General features: G+C 47.2%; 1 protein-coding gene across 3 annotated transcripts in view; it reads left to right on the top strand.

The window, feature by feature from the left end:
• PPP2R5C (protein phosphatase 2 regulatory subunit B'gamma) overlaps window positions 1-10,456 on the top strand; it is a 178,552-nt gene extending 168,096 nt beyond the window's left edge. For 2 of the 3 annotated variants that reach the window (XM_064292968.1, XM_010588836.3), the window contains 2 exons: window positions 1,827-1,943; window positions 7,667-10,456. In XM_064292968.1, coding sequence (XP_064149038.1) covers window positions 1,827-1,943; window positions 7,667-7,798 — 249 coding nt within the window. In that variant the 3' untranslated portion in view covers window positions 7,799-10,456. Of the gene's footprint in view, window positions 1-1,826; window positions 1,944-5,260; window positions 5,320-7,666 lie in introns of all 3 variants that reach the window. The other variant, XM_064292969.1, reaches the window with a different exon arrangement.
• The last annotated feature ends 10,880 nt before the right edge of the window (window positions 10,457-21,336 follow it).

Genomic DNA, 21,336 nt, shown 5'->3' with positions numbered 1-21,336 from the left:
GTAGCTGGATTTTTTGACGCTTGATTTTCCATCTCAAACCTGCCTTTTTGAGAATGGATTTAATGGCTTTATTTTTTAAGCTGGATTCCTGCTAGTTCACTACGTGTTCACTGACACGTATCTAGAAGTTTCTCTGGCACTAACCCTCATTTTTTACAAACAAAATATTTGGTCTATTCAAAGATAAACATTGTCTTTGGATCTCATCCCAACGTGGGTGCAGAGGTCAGGAAGCCACAGCGGCCAGGTGGCATCATCAGGAAAGGGTTCCAGAAGCTCTCTGGCAGCAGCAGGGGAGGGGTGGGTGCTGGGAGGGTGGCCCTCATGGGCACGTGTGGGAATGTGGTTGTGGTACTGGCAGAGTCAAGGGTCAAAAGGCGAGGCCTGGCAGGACCCGGGTCCACTGGGTAGGGAGAGGAAGTGGCAGCACCTCAGAGCTGACCCCACAATGGGCAGCAGCGGCTCTCAGATGCTGCTTTGAGTGACGGCACAGCCAGGTGCGGGTGAGGAGAGAGGTTTGGAAGCCGTGAACCCACCGGAGTGGTTAAGGGTGTGGGTCAGAGAAACCCCACAGGGTGGCGAGGAGGGGCCAGGGACTGTTGTTTAAGGTATGAGTGGAGGAAAGAGGTCCCTGAGAAGGCTGAGGAGGGAGGAGAAGAGCCAGGAGACGGAGCGCAAGGTTTCCGGAAGGACAGTTCAACTGCATCACACCACAGGGAGGTCAACTGAGAGTAGCTAAAAATGGCTTAGCGGCCAAGAGGTTACTGGTAACCATGTGCCAGAGATCCCATTCATGAGGGGTGCGCTGGGACCAGACTGTGAGGAGTGAGAGAGTGGGGCAGGAGAGGGAACCCTGAGGATGGGTGCATGGCGTGGAGTAGTACCGGTCACAGCAGACACCCAGGTTTTTTCTTTGCCTTGTCCTCCCCTTCACAGAGAAAGTAGACACTAAACAGTAGCAGTAGTCAAGCTATTCCATGTACCTTCTCATCTCCCTACCACACCAGCCTCTGGCGTGATAGGGTCCGCATCTTAGGAAACAATCTCCAAGGCCAGGTCCCACAGGCCTGGCTCACCCCAGAGCACCCACGTGCTCTGGAGCCCAGAGCGCAGCAGATTTCCCCAACAGGGCCAGCACAGGACTCAGGGTGAACATGTTCACTCTAGGGCAGGTCCCGGTGCACTGGGTTTGGTAGACAGCGAAGACATTGAGAGTGTGGGTCAAAGGGTATCAGCAGTCATGGCTTTCAGTGAGTGAGGAAAAGGCTTAGAGAAGGGGCCAGAGGGAGAGTGGGACCAGGCCCACCGCCATGTAGCGGGTACGGTGTCCCAGAAGTAAGGGGAGGTGCCGCTGGGTAGCTGGTTGTGCCCAAGGAGGGGGATTAGGGGAGCAGATTTCTGAGGCGAGACATTTCCACGAGCAAACCCAGGTATCCCTTGTGTTGAGATCCCAATTGTAGAGTCAGAACATCAGAAACCACAAGGCAGGGCTCAGGCTGGACCAGCCACCGAGCACTGAAGGCCCTGGGGTGTGTGTGGTGGGGGGCTACGTGAAACCAAGAGCTTGAAGTGGTCCTTGTGGGCCCACTGAGCTCTCACTCCCAGGGCTGCCTGCACAGCAGAGAACACACAGCTTCCTAGCTGTGGAGACTGCAGGGCACCCGGTGCTGAGGTTATAGGCAAGTGTATCTGCCAGAGAGTGGGTGTCAGGACAGGGTGCTGGGGAGGACACCCATGGGAAGGTGTGTCCCCGGCCGGGCGAGAGGAGAGCCCTGGAGCTCAGCCTGAGCACCTGCCGGACAGTGACACCTGACTTTGCATTCCAGTACGCAGTGCATAGACAAGCCAGCGCCCTGAACATCCCGGTCGCAATGGAGACAGACGGGCCTTTATTTGAAGATGTACAGATGCTGAGAAAGACAGGGAGCGAAGATGCTCACCAGGTAAAAGCACAGAGCTAAGTTGAGACGTACGCTTTGTAGCTTTGCTTAAGAAGCACATATAATTTTAGTAGGTGACGTGACCTGCATCGCTGCCTTCTGTTGAAGCTAAAACTAGAATTCCGTATTGATAACTTTATAGGAAACCTGATCGTAGGTCTTACTCAGTGATCACATTGCTAGGAACCGTTTCCAAGGGTCAAGGATGTGCCTGAGATGAGCCTCTTCGTTTCCTTTCACGGGGATAATCCCCACTCCTGCCTGTTCTTTAAATGTTAGCTTGAGCAAGACCAGAAGCTTTGCAGCAATACTAGTTTGCCACGCTTTCTTCTCTTGCACCTTCTGCTCTGGCCCAGAGATAGCCCCCTTAGTTCTCCACGGTGGTCACCACTAAGCCGCCTCGGCCCCAGGACCCAGGGCCTCCCCGTCGCATCTGTCAGAGCCACTGTCTCGGGACCAGGGCTTTCTCAGGACCTCTTCCCTGGTACCCAGGCTCTAGGGGGTTTCATTTCCATTGTTGGGGAAATGTTTAGATCACCGCTGGTCCACAGAGAGCCCCCTTGGGACTCTGACTACTGAATTGGGACTCGGTACAGCTCAGGCCTTCAAGCGGGGTTGGGGTTCACTGAGGCTGCATGGGCTTGAGGGGCCTTCGACTGCAGCGCTCCTCGGAGCACACTTTCCTGTCCTGAACCCACGGAGGCATGTCATCCTGGGTGGCTTTAGGGGCGGCAGCCTTTCCACCTTTGAAACTTCCGTGCCCTTTGACAGCCTGAGAATCCCTGCAGACTTGCAGCACCAACAGCCTGAAATTTAACATGACCCTGTTGTTGCAATGACAACGCTGAGTGCAGATGGCTCATAAATGCCGGGGTCATCTGCAGCTCAATTAAGCAGAGCGGGTTTCTTTCATCTATTTGTTCTCAATTCAAGGAAATTGCACTCCCCGCTTATCCAGACAGGATCAGACGTTAGCAAGAGTGGCGTCCACAGTCTAGGCCTGGCTTTCCGGCACGGCAGCTATAAGCCATAGGCGGCCACCGAGCACTCACAGCGCAGCTCCGAGGCCAGAGCACACACCAGATTCAGGACTTGAACAAGGGAATGCAAAAATGCCTCGTTCCTGGTTTCTTATTATCAATTATATGTTGAAATGGTAACATTTTGGATAGAATGTGTTGAATAAAATACAGTGAAACCTGTGAGAGCCAGAACTCCACGGGACTGCCTTGCTTTTCCAGGTCTCGCAAGTTTTCCACCTTTGGCAAAGTGAAGTCTTACGACTTTCTGTAGCTGATTTTAGGGAAAATGTTTGAGTCTTCCTTCTCTGACAGGTTTCCACCTTACACAGGTTCTGGCTTTCCCAGGTTTTATTGTATGTTATTAAAATTAATTTCAGCAATTTCTTTTTATTTTTTCAATGTAGCCACTAGAAAATTTTGAATTAGACACGTGGCTGGTGTCATGTTTCACTTGGGCCGTGCTGGTCTAGACTGTCTGCTCCTGGACTGCAGGAGGAGTGGCACCTGTGGCCAGGCACCTGTGGGCAGCCTCACTCACCTGCCAGGTCCTGCCCCACCTGGCCTCGCCTGGGGGGGTGAGAAAAACAGGTGAATGCCTGCTGGTTCCAGCTCATCAAAGTTAGTAAATGCAAAAATCCAGTGGAAAAACTCAACATACTCCTAGCGAACATAACTTTTTTTTTAACTTATTGTAGTTGAATCCCGTACTTTTTTCACAATTAATAAAAGCAACAACGGATGAATTTAATCAAAAAAAAAATCCTTTTGTATTTATTCTGTCTGTTGGGGGTGTTAATTTTCCTCCTCCTGGATTTTGTTTTTTTTTTTGGAAAGGAGTTTAAGGTCACCTTTTTTAGTGATTCAGAACATAAGGCCAGGCAGCCGGGAGGAAATCAAATCGGTCCTGCCTACAAGTGAGCCTAAGTGAGCCTGCTCACTAGCTTTCTAAGGGCCTGGTGGCTTTTAAGTCACTTAGGCCACACAGCTTGAAAAGGAAGTTGATTTGTAACCATATTCTTACACATTAAATACTTCGGGTTGGAGAGTTTTGCTTTTTGACTTAGGTCAGAATTAAAACTAAGGAAAGAACAAACTATGCCCAAAGTGTAATGGATATGTCCGTTGTAGATATGATTTAGGTCCCACTCTAGGAGTCCGAGGACTGGGTCAAGATCAAGAACGCAAACCAAAATAGCATCTTTATCTTGAGGAGAGCTGCCTTTGAAAGTGGCTCTACTACTTGTATGATGCACTGTGCCAGGCAGACCTCCCCCAGGTTGATCGTCCATGGCCCTTAGGAAGGGGACCAGCCCTGGCTCAGCAGGCGTGCAGTGTATGTCGGGGGAAGGAGCCAGTCCCTGCACCTAGTTCCTGGTAGAGGATGTGCAGACAGATTTCTTGGGGACCTCTGGTAGCATGTTTGTTTTCTTGTTTTCGTGATTCCTGATATCAAGTTATATAGCTGAATTTTCTGTATAACTGACATTCTTGCGAAAGCTCTTCCTCCACTTTGGCCTTTAGATTCCTGTGGATCATGTTTGTGGGTCAGAAGACTCAATGCCGTTCCCATGTCAGTTCTCCCAAGCATTAGTCAGCACACTTAACAAAATATCAGTTCGACTCCCAGTAGCCTTTTTTTTTTTTTTTTTAAATAAATTGACTACCTGATTTTAAAATCCATGTGGAAATGGCAAAGGACCTAGAATAGCCAAAACAGCCCTGAAAAAGAACAAAACTGTAGACTAAATTATCTGATTTCAAGACATAGATTTCTATGGATCAGGCTCTCTAGAAGACAGATAGCTATGAAGTACTGTCTCCTTGGGGTAGTATTTGAAGTGACAGACTCTTTGTAATCTGCAAATGTTTGGAAACCACATTGGCCTAAGTTACAGTGAAAAAACTGTCCCAAGCTTTTCAGCTTTTATATTTAGTAATTTGGAATATTTTCAGTGTCCTTTTATTTTTGCTTTTAGCAAATTTTATTTTCCCAAAATAATTCCAAATGTCCTTAAAATGACTTGAGCGTGGGGCCAGGGCAGGCGTGAAAGGTAAGTCATCGTACCACCGGAAAAGGGGGGTGATGGCCGAGACCCAAGTGCCCATGGGGCCTGGCCGGCTAGGTGTTTTCAGAGAAATTCAAATGAGCAGTCACCCAGTAATAGAACCATTATTCAGATTTCTTTTGAGAAACTTCTATAACCCTATACAGAACATTCAGAGCAAACTAGTAAAGTTCATGTGAAGACCATTTCTGTCAGAGACATTTAAAATGTTTGTAATTCTCATTTTTAACAGTTGGTCGGGAGAAAAGCAGTATCAACCATGCAAGTAAGGAAGGTGTAGAAAGACGAAAGGTGGGAAGTGAAGGTATTCCTTATAAAATACGTAGAGTGTGTTTAAGGCTTTTTCTTCAGGAAAACGTTGTGTACATGAAGTATTTTCCCTTTTGTCCATGTCATGCCAGCTTGTGATGGTCAAGATAAAATTAAAAATTGGTCAGTTCAAAATTGAGAAATTGTCATCAGTTCTATGTTCAATTCAGTGGTAAAGTTGGAATTGCTCCTGTAGAAGGGGGAGAAAAGTCGCACAATTGTCTCCCCTGCCCCCGCTATTCTTTTACTGTTTCTTGTCAACATCCAAACTTTGACCTCTGTCCGTTGGCTGCAGACGGGGCCCTTGGCTCCAGCTAGTGTCTCCTCCGCGGAGATGTCCACAAGTTGTGCTTTGTCCTCTTTTCTGTCTCTTCCACCCCCCCAGCATGTCTGCCATCACGCCTCGCCCACACGTGTTGCTCACCTAGGGTGATCGTATGCGTGAGGTCTCCTTCCTCCCTGGCTCCAGGTTTTCTAGTTGTTTCCCTCTTGTGTGTGACTTCCTTCTCTGCTTCCACGCTGACTTAAAACACCTCCAAGGCTGTCTTCTCAGGACCTCCGGCTGCAGAAGCTCAGGGCCATGCTTGCTTCCTAAATTTGCATTGATGAGTTCCAGCTCCAAGGTTTTGACTATTGCCTTTTTCCATTAAAACGATGTTTTCTTCTCCCTAGAATGCCCGTTTCAGCAGAAATTAAATATTTCAAGTATATACAGGTCTTGGTTTTGTTTTGCTTCATTTTGTTTTGCTTTACAGATCAATATAGAACGGACATAAAAACCCAAGGTGGAATTTCACCTCTGAGTTCCTGTGGGTCAAAGCAAACGTGCTTTACAAACCAAAGCTCTCTCACAAGCTAGTGGCCGTGGACGGGCCCTCTGTGGGAACTCCTGACCCCACTCTCCGTGTGGGCAGCCCCCCCCGGAACTCTGTCTCACTGGCTTCCCAGGGACAACAGCCAACTCCCACCTTTGCCACGAGTGAATATTAGCATCCAAGCATCGTTGCCAAAAATAAACCTAAAATGGTGTCACAGCAAAATTCTTTTTAAATCTTGGCATTATTGCAGATGAATCTGCAAAGAACCTTGCTAAGAAATATGTAGCCCTGAAAAATGATCTTTTCATTTATGACTTCTCCAGTTCCTTGACCTTTTTATTAAAACAAAAAAGAATGTACTTTACATACCATATCGAGGTTAGATATCTGGAACCACAAGAAGCTGTTATGGTTTTGTTCTTTTCGCCGTCAAAGTATTGATATTAATGCGATGGCCCTGAATAATAGAACCTTATGACTGGAGTCCCTGGGTGACGCAAACAGTTAAGCGCTTGGCTGCTGACCAAAAGATTGAAGGTTTCAGTCCACCCAGAGGCACCTGGGAAGGAAGGCCTGGCGATCTGCTTTCAAAAACCCAGCCACTGAAAACCCTGTGGAGCACAGTTCTACTGTGACACACACAAGGTCACCATAAGTCAGAGTCTACTCAGTGACATCTGGGCATTTTGTTTATTATAACAATAATTTGTTTTAACTGTTACTCGTGGAAACGAATGCATTTAGTATGTAAATACCCCAGATCAGGCACCCCTTTCTTTGTAGACCCCATTATCTAAATCATCTTGTGAAAATGGGGTTCATTTAGTTTTGTTTTAAGTAAAACCAAAACTTCCTAAACTTCTGGAAGAGAATGACGTGGAGAAGGGAGCCTTTTATTTCTGGCCTCTAATATTAGTTTTTCGTAAATAATTAAAAAGAGGATTTCTGAGTGCTAGAGGTGTTTTCCTTACGTGACCCATTTAAGGTCTCTTACTGTAACTACCCTTCTTCAAATTTGTTAAAACTTTTAGATCTTTTCTTGGTTTTAAATCCAGTTTAAATGTGGTTTTTCATCTCTCCTTTTTACCTCCACAGGAAATTAAGAGTGTCTGAAACCCTTCTGTAGTCGACAGGGCCGTCAGGCGGTGTGGTACTGTTGTATGAAGTAGGCAGAAATAGCCTCCTGTTTACTGGCGGACTCTGCAAATGGAGGTGCTGAGTATTCTGTACGAAAGCTACCCATTTGGGAAGACAGAAATGCCTGTGTTTTACATGCAGCGCTACACACACGAGTCATTCAGTGATCTTTAAACAAGATAGGTCTGGTTGATTCCTTAGTCTTCTGTTTCATTTAAGGAACCTCCTGCTCTTTCCCTGTGACCAGCGAGACCTAGAGTTTGTGTGACCCCCATTAGACTCATAACTATCCCACGAATCATAGTTGAGAATAAGCGAGTCCGCTCTTCAGATAGCTCAGTTTCTAGCCAACCCCATTGCATTTTTGGTTTCAGGCACAGAAAGACCCGAAGAAGGACCGTGCTCTGGTGCGCCGCAAGTCGGAGCTGCCTCACGACCCCTACACCAAGAGAGCCTTGGATGCCCACTGCAGAGCCGACGAGCTGCTGTCCCAGGGCGGGCACTAGCTGAGCCCGGGGTGGGGGGTGGGGGGCGCTGCCGGTCTTCTCTGGGTTCTGTAGAACATGCATAGTCCTCGTGCCACACAAATCAGTTACACTCAAATCCGCGCTTTCTCGCCCGTTCCTAGGCAATAACGCAGCTCTGCGTCTGCAGCCAGCAGGAGTTCAAACAATGGTGGGTTCTCAGGCGCCCCGTGCAGAGCAGGGCGGTGGGCAGGGTCGCCAGCGAGGATGTCCCCGCAGTCAGACCTAGACAGATACCCTGGTCAGCACCTCCTTCTACACAGATGGACTCTCTACCCTTTAACACAGGTGGCTCTAGGATGCGGCCCATGGTTTTCAGATCAGAGGAACACTTTACCAAGTATTACCTGTTGTTTAAGACTTTTTCAACCTTGAGGTTGTTTCTACATAATTGTTACTCAGCCAGCTGTTGTGTTTTTTTTGTTTGTTTGTTTTGTTTTTGTTTTTTAACTCATTGAGGTGATTCTCTGCTCTCGGGTTCTAACGAGACTTCCTGGAAAAAGTGACGTGACAATCCCCAGCAGCTGTTATTTCCTAGGGCATTTCTTTACTTTTGTTAATGGCACGTACACCATGTCAGACTTCTCGTACGTCAATCTAAAGCCATACTTTCAACTCCGTGGCACAGCACCAGGGTTCCAGGAGTAAGCTGGTAGAAGGAACTTACTTCAGAAAGAGCTTCTCTGTCTCCTTTGACTGGAATTGGAATTTTACAATTATGTGTTCATATTTTCATTCGCAGAACTTTTTTTCCTTACTCAGACATTGTTGCCCTTTAACAGGGCTCTTGAATTAATAAAATTAGTCTCTAAGGACTCCATATTTTGTAGAACGTTAGGGTGAGATCATTTTGAGTTAACCAGCTCGCGGCCTCACGCAAACTGCAGCTGCCTTTCGACTTAAGGGAACAAAGACAATACCGGTTACACTGGCTTGGCCGCGAGGTTGTGTATAAATCAGGCGTGGTTCTCAGAGCTTAGGGGAGACCCCAGTGAGGACGGCTCTGAGTCTTTTTCTGTGGAAAGAGCACACACATTATAAACACCTCACAAGTAAAATCCAATATCTAAGTTTTCATCCATCTTCAGATGCTGCTGTGTAGCTCACAGACTCCCGCATGCACTGAGCTTTTTGTTTTAGATGGGATAGCACGAGGAGAAAAATCCTTAAACCCAGCACTTTGTCTGTCCTGTGTTTCTCAGGGTGGCCAGTATCTTGACTTTATCCTGCTTGAAAGCTATTTGAGACGTGTACTGCTATTCTAAACAAGTGATTCTAGTTTCTTTTGTCTCTGGCATAAGATTATATAACTTAGTGTTAGTTGTCTGGATGCATAAAAGGTAGTACGTGGCTTCTTCTAAGATCTGTCTTCAGTCGAGGTCTCCTGTGTCCATTAAAACACCGTGAGCGCAGACGTGGGTCCTTTGTGGCTGTAGCGCCTGCTGCCCTTTGGTTTCGTTTGAGTCCACCCACCGACATGGTTGATTTCCTTGTGTCTTGGGGGAGGGGGTTTTACTGTGCTAAGAGTCAGAGCGAGAGCTAAGTTAGAAGATTGCCCCAGCCTAAAGTGGGCAAGTCCACTTTGTGAAAAAAAGCATTTCCTGAGAAACTTGACAACTATCTATCCATTTTACCATTACGAAATCTATAATTTAAAAAAAAGTTTAGATGCCTTCTCCTTTTGAGTGAAAAAGGGTGCTTTTTATTGTATAAAGCAGCGTCTTATGTATTTTGATATACCATTGTTTGAGCTTCCGTCTTTAGCTGATAGATTCTCAAATACCCTTGATTTTGGACATTCACTATGTTTGTGAGAGGTTTCTGGGAGGAAAAAAAAAATCCGTTTCTGCCCTAGGTAAAAAGCAAAATATCAGTGTTTGGTTGATTGTGTAAAGCTCAACATCTGAGAACATCTCTTGGTCTAGGTTTTATTTCTGCCCTTTACTGAAGATAAACATTCACCAAAAGAAAGAAAGAGAAGTTTTGAGAGAAACTAACTTCCTTTGACAAGAGTATTAATATTTTGGCCTATTAAAGTTTCCCTAGTTAGTACTCTGAGTCCCTGTGCTAATTATTCGACTTCTTTGTCATTATATAGACCCACTGCTTATTGTACCAAACTGATTTCAGAAGTACGACATGGAAAATAAACTAGTAAATTTGGTGACTGTTTTTCTTCATAAAATTCTGCATTTGGCATCTTCACATTTTCCAAAATGTATCTCTACATCGGAAATGTCACTATTCCTAGTGTCTTTTTAGTGTGGCTTTAGTATGGCTTCCTTTTAATATTGTACATACATTGTATCTTTGTTTTATGGTAATAAGTAATAAAAATGTAGACTTCATATTTTGTACAAAATGTCCTATGTACAGAATTAAAAAAAAGTTCATAGAAACAGCAAAAATAGGTAAGTGGCACAATTATTTTTCTTTAGAAAATATCTGTAACTTTATGCTTTAGTGAAATGTTAAGTACCTACATATTTTTTAACATTTTGTAATTCAGAAATTTTTGTTTTGACATTGTTTATGAAGAGAAACTTCATACACTTGCCATTTAATATGCTCTTTTATCTGATTTTAAAAATTCTAAAAATGGTGTATTATATGGACTAAATAAAGAACATGTGAATTTTATTACTCATCATGAAGCTAAATTCAGCCCTGGCATTGGGCAAGCTGGTTCTGGCCATGATCAGGTTACAGTTAGGGGAAGGGCCGGCGCCCTCGGGGACTCCGGAGGAGGAGAGGGGAAGGAGCCCCCCTGTTCCCCTGTGCTTGGGTGTCCACTGTGCTGCGGGTCAGCAGCCAGAGCTCCCCACAGTGCCCCTCTCAAACTAACTTTCTCCTCCTTTAATGGGAAAGTAGAGGTACTTTTTGTAGACCGCCTCTTGCTTTGGGGATAGGCAAGCGTGAATCAGAATGCAATTTATAGAAGTGGAATTGTTGGAGCCCTAGTTATGATGTTTAAAAAAGATCCACGAAGAGAAATGAAAGCCTTGAAAGTAGAGTGGAATCACTGAGAATATGAAGTGGAGGCCCTTGTTAACCCACCCCCTTTCTAGTGGAGAGATCATTGCCCTTTATGACACTGGCGCTGAAAAGCAAATGAAAGTTGGACCAGAATCACGTGATTTCCCACATGTCCTCGCGACAAAGCTCACCTCTCCTCGGTTGGATTTGATCAGCATTCCAGCAGGTACATGGTCAGGTGAGCTCTTTGGGGTGGCTTGGGAAAGGGAGGCAGGCTGGGACCCTTGGTCCTCAGTCTTCAAGTCTTGTCACGTGGTCTCTCTGACTCCCTTCTTAGTTATAAAAACACAGGAGAAGCCATTTATCAGAGCTGGGGGTGGTGTGGTGGTGTAGTGGTTAAGTGCTACATCTGCTAACCAAAAGATCAGCAGTTCGAATCCGCCAGGCGCTCCTTGGAAACTCTATGGGGCAGTTCTACTCTGGCCTACAGGGTCACTCCCTATGAGTCAGAATCGACTCGACGGCAGTGGGTTTAGGGGTGGTGTGGAGGGCATGCAGGGTCCAATAACTGTTGGGTGTTTTACAGAACCTCATGCACCCATGTCTGCCCAGGAGCAAGTGCCCAGGGAAGCCTGTCCTCAAGCCTGGGCCACTCTCCCAAGTACTGCCCGAGATCAGATGCTTCACCTCTGTTCCCAGCTAGAAACTGTGGAACATTCTCACTGTGTTATTGATTCTTATTTATCTAGGGTCCCTTCCCACTGAGAACGTCCCATGGTGGGGTGTGGGGTTGGTCACTCAACTTGGTTGCATGGTGTTGCATGCTGAGCACCTGGCCTGGAACCCATGGCCTGGAGTGGGAAGGGCGAATTTCCCCAATGGCTAAGTCAAAACTCGTCCATGACCACATAGTACTAAATCTGGGTCTGCTAGGCTGGCCTGCTTCATTCGCAGGACATTAGAGATGGCCCAGATGTGTACATATTCTCATGGTACTCTGCAGCAAGGGGTTATCAATGCTCCCATTTGGTAGTAACGGTAGTGACTGTCTCTAACTGTGCACTTCTGTGTGCCAGACACAGGTCTGATACTTCACATACAGACCTATACCTGATCTTCCTTCTTATCACTCTCTGTTAGAGTACCTGTAGGGTCTACATGTATGATTTTATTTGATCCTCATAAAACACCCCAGAGGTAGGTACTATTATCACCGTAGTTGTAGAGGAGAAAGCTGAGGCCTAAGGACGTTAAATGCCTTGCCCAAGGACACACAGCTAGTATGAGAGAGAAGAGGGGCTGGGATCCAAGGAGAGGATTCTAGAACCCCACACGGCGATGACTCAGGGTGGGCAGAAACAGCGACGCTCTGATCAACTTGCTGAATGACAGCGTTGTAGCAAAAGCAGCCATATTTTGTAAAGGCATTGGAATTTAGAATCTTGAATGTTGGCACTTCCTCGTAACTCTGGTTACTCCTTCTCAAGAGGCGATGCTGTGGAGAGGAGAGAGTGTCATACCAGAAGTCAAGGGCTTAAGTCAGAGTCCAGGTGAAGAGAAAGACAGGAGGAGGAGGAGCTGGAGAACGCCAGGCCGGTACTACTGTTTTTACGTCTTAGGTTTAGCTCAGGTGTGTGTTGCATGGAACCACCTTCATTTGCCTTTCTCACCATATTGCCACACAACTCTCCAAGCCCTGGTTTAGCAAAGAGGCTCTGTTGACAGAAAAAGTTCCCTCGTCTGGGGGCAGAAACAGTTGAGTTACTTGTTGAAGAGAGGGATTCTCCCCAACAAAATTGATAAAGCTTCCTAACACTAAAAAAAGAGAAAAAAACCTGATCTTGTAGATTGAGTCCTGCCTCATTAACATAACTTCCTCTAATCCTGCCTCATTAGCATCATAGAGGCAGGATTTACAACACACAGGAAAATCACATCAGATGACAAAATGGCGGACAATCACACAATACTGGGAATCACGGCCTAGCCAAGTTGACACACGTTTTTGGGGACACAATTCAATCCATAACAGAGACCAACGCATTAGCTTCTGTTCTTGTTAAATTAACTTTATAATAAATGTTACTAATGTGAACCTATAGGGTCACTATGAGTCAGAATCGACTCGACAGCAATGGGTTTGGTTTGGTTTTCATAATGTTAGCCTGTAAAATAAGTCTCTCAGTAAAAACTCAGCTTTTGTTTTATAGATTTGGCTTTATATAAGATTTCATTTAATAAAAAAAATGGATTCTACTACCAAAAAACTTGAAAATCACTAAGCTTAATTTAGGAGTCCCTGGGTGGCACAAACAGGCACTCAACTACTAGCCAAAAGGTTGGCAATTTGAACCCACCCAGAGGCACCTAGGAAGAAAGGCCTGGTGATCTGCTATTGAAAGGTCACAGCCATGGAAATCCTGTGGAGTGGAGCACAGTTCTACTCTGCCACACGTGAGGTCTCCATAAATCACTCAATTCCACAGCAACTGGTTTGGTTTTGGTTTTTGAGCTTAATTTAACTCTTTCTTTTTTAGCTAAGGAAATAGTTCCTAAAAGTGAACTTGCCCAAACTAATTCATAGCTAAATGTTTCCCCCACGCACCCACCCTGGCATGCTGTCTCTCTCAAGTCTTTCTGCTGTTTACAAAAGCGTTATGTAAATTAACTTCCATGGAACTGTGAGGGAGGGGCGAAACACTTTGTAATTCTTTTTTATGTACACTTCTACTTTTTCCTAATCATGTCCAGTTCTGCATAAAATCAGCCTGGTTTACAAACATGGGGCTTTTAGAAATGTACAGTTAAATGTAACTGAGCCAGGCTCTATGATTTATTTGTTTTTATAGGATGCATAACAGACCAGTTCCTAGTCCATTGCAAGTGTTTCGGGCCCATCTTCTGCATGCCGTGAAAAGCACCAGGGGCCTTCACTGTCTAGCCAGCACCGCCGGCAGGGACCGCAGAGCAGCAGTGGGGAAGCCAGGTGCTCACCCTGGGGGACAGACTGGGCTTCCAGGACTCCAGAACTCCCCAGAATCACCTTCTTCAAATGGGTCTGTGACCCAGTCCCAAAAGTGCCTGTCTCTCACACACGCGTGCGCACACGCGCACATACACAGAGCCAGCTCACCAATTAAGGGGACAAGGGGCAAGTTAGAGCAGATTATAGCACCTAAATGTAACACTGAGAAGTCAGAAACTTATCTCTCAGGTGTGGTAACCTCATCATTCATTTCTGGCTCAAAAATTCATCTTGTAGAAATCTGCCTTAAATTAATTGCATATTTAAGAGCGCCTTTTTTTTCCCCAGGTGACTTGGGTTCTGGCCGCCTCCTAGCTACAACCACCCATATGACTTGGGGCCCAGCCACCTGGCCTCAACCAGCCAGGTGACTTGGGCCCCAGGCACCTCTTAGCCATGATAATGTAGGTGACTTGGTCCCCAGGTACCTCCTAGCCTTGGGCATGTGGGTGACTTGGGCCCCAGGCACCTCCTGGCCCCAACCACACAGGTGACTTGGGCCCCAGGCACCTCCTAGCCGTGACCACACAGGTGACTTGAGCCCCGGCCACCTCCTAGCCCTGACCATGCAGGTGACTTGGGGTCCAGGCACCTCCTGCCATGACCATGCAGGTCATTTGGGCCCTGGGCACCTCCTAGCCTCCATTGTGCCAGTCACTTGGGCCCTGGGCACCTCCTAGCCACAACTGCCCAGGTGACTTGGGGCCCGAGCGCCTCTTAACCACAACCACCCAGGTGCCTTAGGCCCAGGCACCTCTTAACCATGACTGCACAGGTGGCTTGGGGCCCATGCTCAGTCTCCTGCTGAACCCCTTCTGCATGGTTTTCTCCGGGAGCTCAGAGCCACCTCAGCCTTGGCTCATCACGAGCCAGAGCTTCCACTCCTACCCCAGGTGGCTGAGCAGAGCTCCATGGAGCCTGTTCTCCACACACTTCTCATTCACGGGTGTTAGATGCTTATTGGAAATGGTCTCAATAGGAAGTCACCCCCAGAGTAGGCACCCTGCCTGACAGTGACCAAAGCAGGTTACCATCTGCTGAACAGAGGAATCTCCACCGGTGAGAGACCTCTCGCAGGGGTCCTGTGTACTTTGCCGCAGACCCCACAAAATCTAGGCCAACCCCTAGCTGCAGCCAGTGGCTGGTGGTGAACCAAAGGCAAAGAATAACAACCTACATAGAAGTGTCACTATTAATGAATTGAGGTTTCTTTTCACTGTTATCAGCGTCCAATGGGCCTGCGGTGAAAGATTTCACTAGGAAACGAACAAAAAGGCCTGCTACCTAGAATAGACCAATGAGTAAAGCTTCACCTTGGAGAGCAGGTTATCGGGAGCAGGGCTGTAGACCAGCGTGGTGGCGTAGCCCCCACTGCCTGATACTTAGAGACTGGGTGGATGGACTGTCCTCACCAGGAAAGGACCTGGAAGCAGTTAAGGGGAAGAGCAGTCGTCCCTTACAACTTGTCCATGCACCTGTCTGACTCAGAGTTCTTTCCACTGCACAGCCCTGTGCCGACAGCGGTAGGAAGGCTCTGCTGATACACCAGTGTCTGTCAGCAACCAGAGTGAAATAGCTCTGGGAGGAAACAATTCGGTGCCTTTCAAGAGCTCACAATATGGAAAATATGTTGTCATTAGCTGTCGTCCCATCTGCCCCGACTCATGGCAACATACACCCAGCTGTATTTGTCCTTCCTTCAACTTAGCATCTAAATGCATAAAGTTTTCAGGTAACTGAAGGGGCTTCCTGAATTATCAGTCTGGCAGCTTTAGAGCCCAGGCAAAGTCTCTGAGTGCAGAATCTCAGGTAGCAGCAACTTTATTGGCTCTTCATTCATTCATTCATTCAATCATTCATTCACTCACCAGATAACCTAATGAACATCCATGTGTCCCTGGCCAATCAAAGGAAGGTGAATCCTCAGTTTCTGATTCAGGTGGTGGCTGGTGGCTTAGAGTGCCATTCAGCATACTGCATTTGATTCATTTGTTCAGTAATTTCTGTTTGTCTGGAGAAGGGTAGCCCTTCCTCAGGCACCTCACCACGTTGTGGAAGGGGCTGATGCGATGAGAGGATTAGATATACTACAAGAATGTCTTCAGGGGAGGCAGGGGGATCAGGCAAGGTTTCCAGAGGGATGCTATTCCTAAACTTAGGCTAGCAAAGCCAAATTAGCCAGGCAAAGAAGACACTTCAAGGCAAGAAAGGGGAGCAAGGGTCAGGGAAGCGAGAGCCAGCCTGGGCTGGGCGGGGCGTCTGTGCCCTGGACCCTCCTGTCCGGGATGGGCCCTGGAGTGTGGAGTTCCAGGGGGGCAGCAGCAGAGCTGAGCGGGGGACAGGGTCTTCATCCTGTAGGTAACAAGGAGGCCCTCGTATTTTTTTCTCTTATTTTTGTTATTGTAAAATATACATAAGATTTTCCATTTTAATCATTTTTGAGTGTACACTTCAGTGGCATTAAGTACATTCACAGTGTTGTGTAACCGTCACTGCTGTCTATTTCCAGGTCCTTTTTTCATCCCAGACAGAAACTCTGTACCCAGGAAACAAGAGCGCCCCATTTCCCACCCCACCCCACCCACCCCCCGCCAGGCCGGTAACCGCTAATCAATCCACTTTCTGTCTCTCTGCATTTGCCTCTTCTGGGTATTTCATATAAGCGGGATCATGCAAAATTTGCCCTTTTGTGTCTGGCTCATTTCACTCAGCATCGTGTTTTCAAGGTTCATCCGTGTTGTAGCATGACTCAGTACTTCATCTCTCTTCATGGCTGAGTAATATTCCATTGTCTGGATGGGGCACATTGTGTTTGTCCATTCCTCTGTTGATGATGGACACTTGGATTGTTTCTGCCTTTTGGCTGTTGTAAATAGTGCTGCGGTGAACGTGCTGTGCAGTTCATGGTTTTAAGCATGGCTGTGGCCATTTCCATAAAAATATTTCTCATGCACCAACTATGTGCCAGGTACTGATTCCTGGAACTTACTTTTTAATGGAGAAAGACAGCCGACAAGGAAATATCAGAAGAGGTACAGCCAGAACACTCCTTAGAAGCGAGGATGGCCAGACTTCATCTCACATACTTGGGACATGTTGTCAAGAGGGACCAGTCCCTGGAGAAGGACATCATGCTTGGTAAAGCAGAGGGTCAGCAAAAAAGAGGAAGACCCTCAACTAAATGGAATGGATTGACACAGTGGCTGGAACAATGGGCTTAAACACACCAACAATGAGGGTGGTGAAGGACTGGGCAACTTTTCATTCTGTGGTACATGGGGTCACTATGACTCACCACTGAAGTGAGGGCACCTAACAACACAACCACCAGAAAAGCCTCCATGATAATAAGTCAATGCTGTGGGGAGGGAGCAGGGTGGCCCACTAAGGACAGGACATTTGAGGGGAGACCTGAGTGCCGAGAAGGAGCCTGTCTTGAGAAAATCCCAGGGAGGGTGGTCCAGGCTGGGGAGTAGCAAAGGAGAGATGTGCAGGGTGAGGTCAGGAAGGGAGCAGGAGCCAGACCCTCAGCAGTGAGGATTTTATTCTGAGATGGAAGTCCATTTAAAGATTGTAAGCAAGGGAATAACGTGCTCTGATGAACGTCCATGCAAAGATTATTCTGCTGCCATGTGGGAAATATATGAAGAAGGAGTCCACTACCCTGCTTGGAGTGTCCTCTGGGGGACTTGGAGCTCGAGGGTCTGGACCGAGCGTGGGGACTCCCCCTCCTCTGAGAGGCGTCCACTGCAAGGAAACAGGAACTGGACCTTTAGGAGGGAGAGGAGGGAGAAAGGGGCAAGCGTGGAAGCAGGGAGACCAGGCAGGTGAGTTCTCAACACCTGGGCTCCAGGAGCAGGTAAAACTGGAGAGAGATGTCAGCTAACATGAGGTCACCCTGGAGCAGGGTGGGCCCAAATCCCATCCCAGTGATGGCCTATAAAAGAGAAGAGACACACATGTGAAGAAGTACAAGCCAAGGAACGTCTGGGGGCTACCAGGAGACAGGAGTGACAAAAAAGGATCTTCCCCTACAGCCTTCGGAGAGAACATGGCCCTGCTGACACCCTGAATTCGAACTCCCAGCTTCCAGAAACGTGAGCAATAAATTTCTGTTCTCAGAAGCCACCCAGTCTGTGGTATTATAGTAGCTCTAGGAAACCCATACCCACAGATACAAAAATTTCAATGAACCTCGAGCAAAATAAACAAGGAAAATTCAGAATAATGAAATTGCTAAAAACCAGTGATAAAGAGAAAGATGGAGACTTGAGGGAGTGACCAGTACACAGAGACCCATTGAGGAGTTGAAGAGGAGGCAACTCTCAGAGCTGACTCATTAAACCCACTGCCATGGAGTCAATTCCAACTCATGGCAACCCCACCTGGGTCGCCTGGGCGGTGCCTGGATAGGTCCCTGAGTGGCGCAAAAGGTCTGGGCTCTACTATGAGTCAGAATGGACAGCAACAGCTTTTGGTTTGGGTTTTACTAACCTAAAGGCTGGTGGTTCAAACCCACTTAGTAGTACCATGGCAGAAAGGCCTGGCAATCTGCTTGCATGAAGATTACAGCCAAGAAAACCCTATGGGGCAGTTGTACCCTGCACACGTGGGGTTGCCGTGAGTTATTAAAAGCAACATGTAAGCAGCTGTGATGCAAAACTGAAGCTGTGGTGTTTTGTTCCAGCAGCGATAGGAGACTCAGACAGCAGGGGAGAGAGTGGCCCTCAGAGGCCCTGTCTTCTCAGTGAGTGAGGACACCCACCCGAGCCCATGGTTGTGAACAGAAATGGTGTGAGTCTCACTGGCCGCACATGAGTGTGGAGGATCCACAACTGCCACCATCCGCTTGTCCCCTTCCTCCAAGAGTGAGGCGGGGGCTCTTTAAGCCCGCATTTTCGTAGGAGGCTATGGCTGGCACCTCAGAATTCATGGGAGGCGGCTGACATTTCTTTCACTGACAGCCTCCCTGGGAGTGCAGCCCTCCCTGCTGTGGGGAGACATCAGAGGGAATCACCATGACGCTCAGCGGAGCCTTGAGAGCTACAGCCCCAAATGCCAGGAGGACACACAGCATGCCAGCTTGGCAGCGCACCCTCTGAGGGTGCACTCTGGGGAGAGAAGCTTCTGGAAGCCAGGCAGACTGGGCTTCCATTCCAGCTCCATCACCATCTCAGTGCCATCATCTGTGAAATGGGGACAATGATTTCTACTTTGTAAGCATTTGGGAAGGAGCCCTGGTGGCACAATGGTTAAGAGTTCTCCTGCTAACCAAAAGGTCTCCAGTTCAAATGTACCAGCCGTTCCTTGGAAACCCTGTGGGGCAGTTCTACTGTGTCCTGCCTGGTTGCTATGAGTCAGAACCAACTCGACAGCACCTAACAAGAACAATAATAGGCATTTGGGAAGGAGCCCTGGTGGTACAATGGTTAAGCACTTAGCTGCTAACCGAAAGGTCAGTGCTTTGAACCCTACCAGCTGCTCTGCAAGAGAAAACTCATTGCTGTCGAATCGATTCTGACTCATGGCCACCCTGTAGGATAGGACAGAGTAGAACTGCCCCATAGGGTTTCCAAGGAACGGCTGGTAGATTCAAACAAATTTGGGTTAGCAGCCAAACGCTTAACCACTGTGCCACCAGGGCTCCCTCTTCAGGAGAAAGACCTGGAAATCTGCTCCGTAAAAATTACAGCCTAGAAAACCCTATGGGGCAGTTCTGCTCTGTCGCATGAGGTGGTGATGAGTTGGGATCAGCTATATGGCATCCAACAACAGTCATTTGAGAGGATTAAGGAAATGATCATTAAGCCAGGTAGCTCAGCAGATGGCTCCTCTGTCCTAATTGTCTCGTCCCTGGGTCACACTGAGAAACCAAAGGCTCTGAGAGGGGAAGGGGCATCCCCACAGAGCCTCAGCAGCCCTGGTGGGGGGCAAGCTGGTCACCACTGGCCCAGGCAAGAAATTCACACCACAGCGGGGGAGGTGGGGGAAAAGGCATTTGAATTACTGCTGCTGGATTTGCAGATTTGTACCCTTGGGAAGGGCAAGTGTGTAATGTTAAAGTGATAAATATTTTAAATGTACCTTTTGGCCCTGCAATCCTGCTTCTAGGAATTTAACCATCAGTGACACGCAAGAAAAAGAGGGCTGTAAGCCTGAGACTGCTCATTAGATCATTATTCCCATATTGAAAAATGGGCTAAAGCCACAGAGAAATGGCCAAATAGAGTTACGTATATGGAATGGAAGCCCTGGTGGCGCAGTGGTTAAGAGCTCAGTTGCTAACCAAAAGGTCGGCAGTTGAAATCCACCAGCTACTCCTTAGAAACCCTATGGGGCAGTTCTACTGTGTCCTATAGGGCTGCTATGAGTCAGAATGGACAGCAATGGGTATATGGAATGGAATGGTACATGACCTTTAAAAAGAAAAGTTACATGACCTTTAAAAAGAAAAGTGCTATGTGAAAAGCACTCAGTTATGCCTGGACCGTATTAAGTGTGGAAACCCTGGTGGTGTAGTGGTTAAGTGCTACGGCTGCTAACCAAGAGGTCGGCAGTTCAAATCCCCCAGGCACTTGTTGGAAACTCTGTGGGGCAGTTCTACTCTGTCCTATGTCCAGGTCGCTATGAGTCGGAATCGACTCGATGGCAGTGGGTTTGGTTTGGCTTGGCATATTAAGTGTATTAGCTATTATTATTATTAAAATGTTCATCTGTTGAAAAAATAATGCATGACTATATATGCAAAAATCATGGAGCAGTAGATTTAATATTAGTGCACTGTATGCTTTTAACAATGCTAAACTTCAATTATTTAAAAAATAGAGACTGTTGAAACTATATGTGCTCACATGGAAAGTTATCCAAGATATATTTTAGATGAAACAAGCAAATTATAAAACAGTATGCATAATAGAATCATATTATATGCATACACAAATACATACTGTTAGGTGCTGTTGAGTCGGTTCCAACTCATAGTGACCCTGTGTGCAACAGAGTGAAACACTGCCCGTGACCCTGTGTGCAACAGAGTGAAACACTGCCCGTGACCCTGTGTGCAACAGAGTGAAACACTGCCCGTGACCCTGTGTGCAACAGAGTGAAACACTGCCCGTGACCCTGTGTGCAACAGAGTGAAACACTGCCTGCTCCTGCACCACCCTCACAACCGCTGCTGTGTTTGAGCCCATTGTTGCAGCTGCTGTGTCAATCCATCTTGTGGAGGGCCTTCCTTTTTTTTTCACTGACCCTCTGCCAAGCGTGATGTCCTTCTCGAGGGACTGGTCTCTCCTGATAACATGTCCAAAGCACATGAGACGAAGTCTGGCCATCCTGGCTTCTAAGGAGCATTCTGGCTGTTTGTCTCCCAAAACAAATTTGTTTTGGCATTCTTCTGGCAGCCCATGATATACTGAATATTCTTCACCAAAACTATAATTCAGATACATCAGTTCTCCTTCAGTCTTCTTTATTCATTGTCCCACCTTTCGCGTGCATATGAAGCGATTGAAAATAC

This window comes from Loxodonta africana, chromosome 10 (genome assembly GCF_030014295.1).
Source record: "Loxodonta africana isolate mLoxAfr1 chromosome 10, mLoxAfr1.hap2, whole genome shotgun sequence".
NCBI lineage: Eukaryota > Metazoa > Chordata > Mammalia > Proboscidea > Elephantidae > Loxodonta > Loxodonta africana.
Note: the sequence above shows the minus strand (reverse complement) of the source record. Positions and strands in the feature narration are given on the sequence as shown.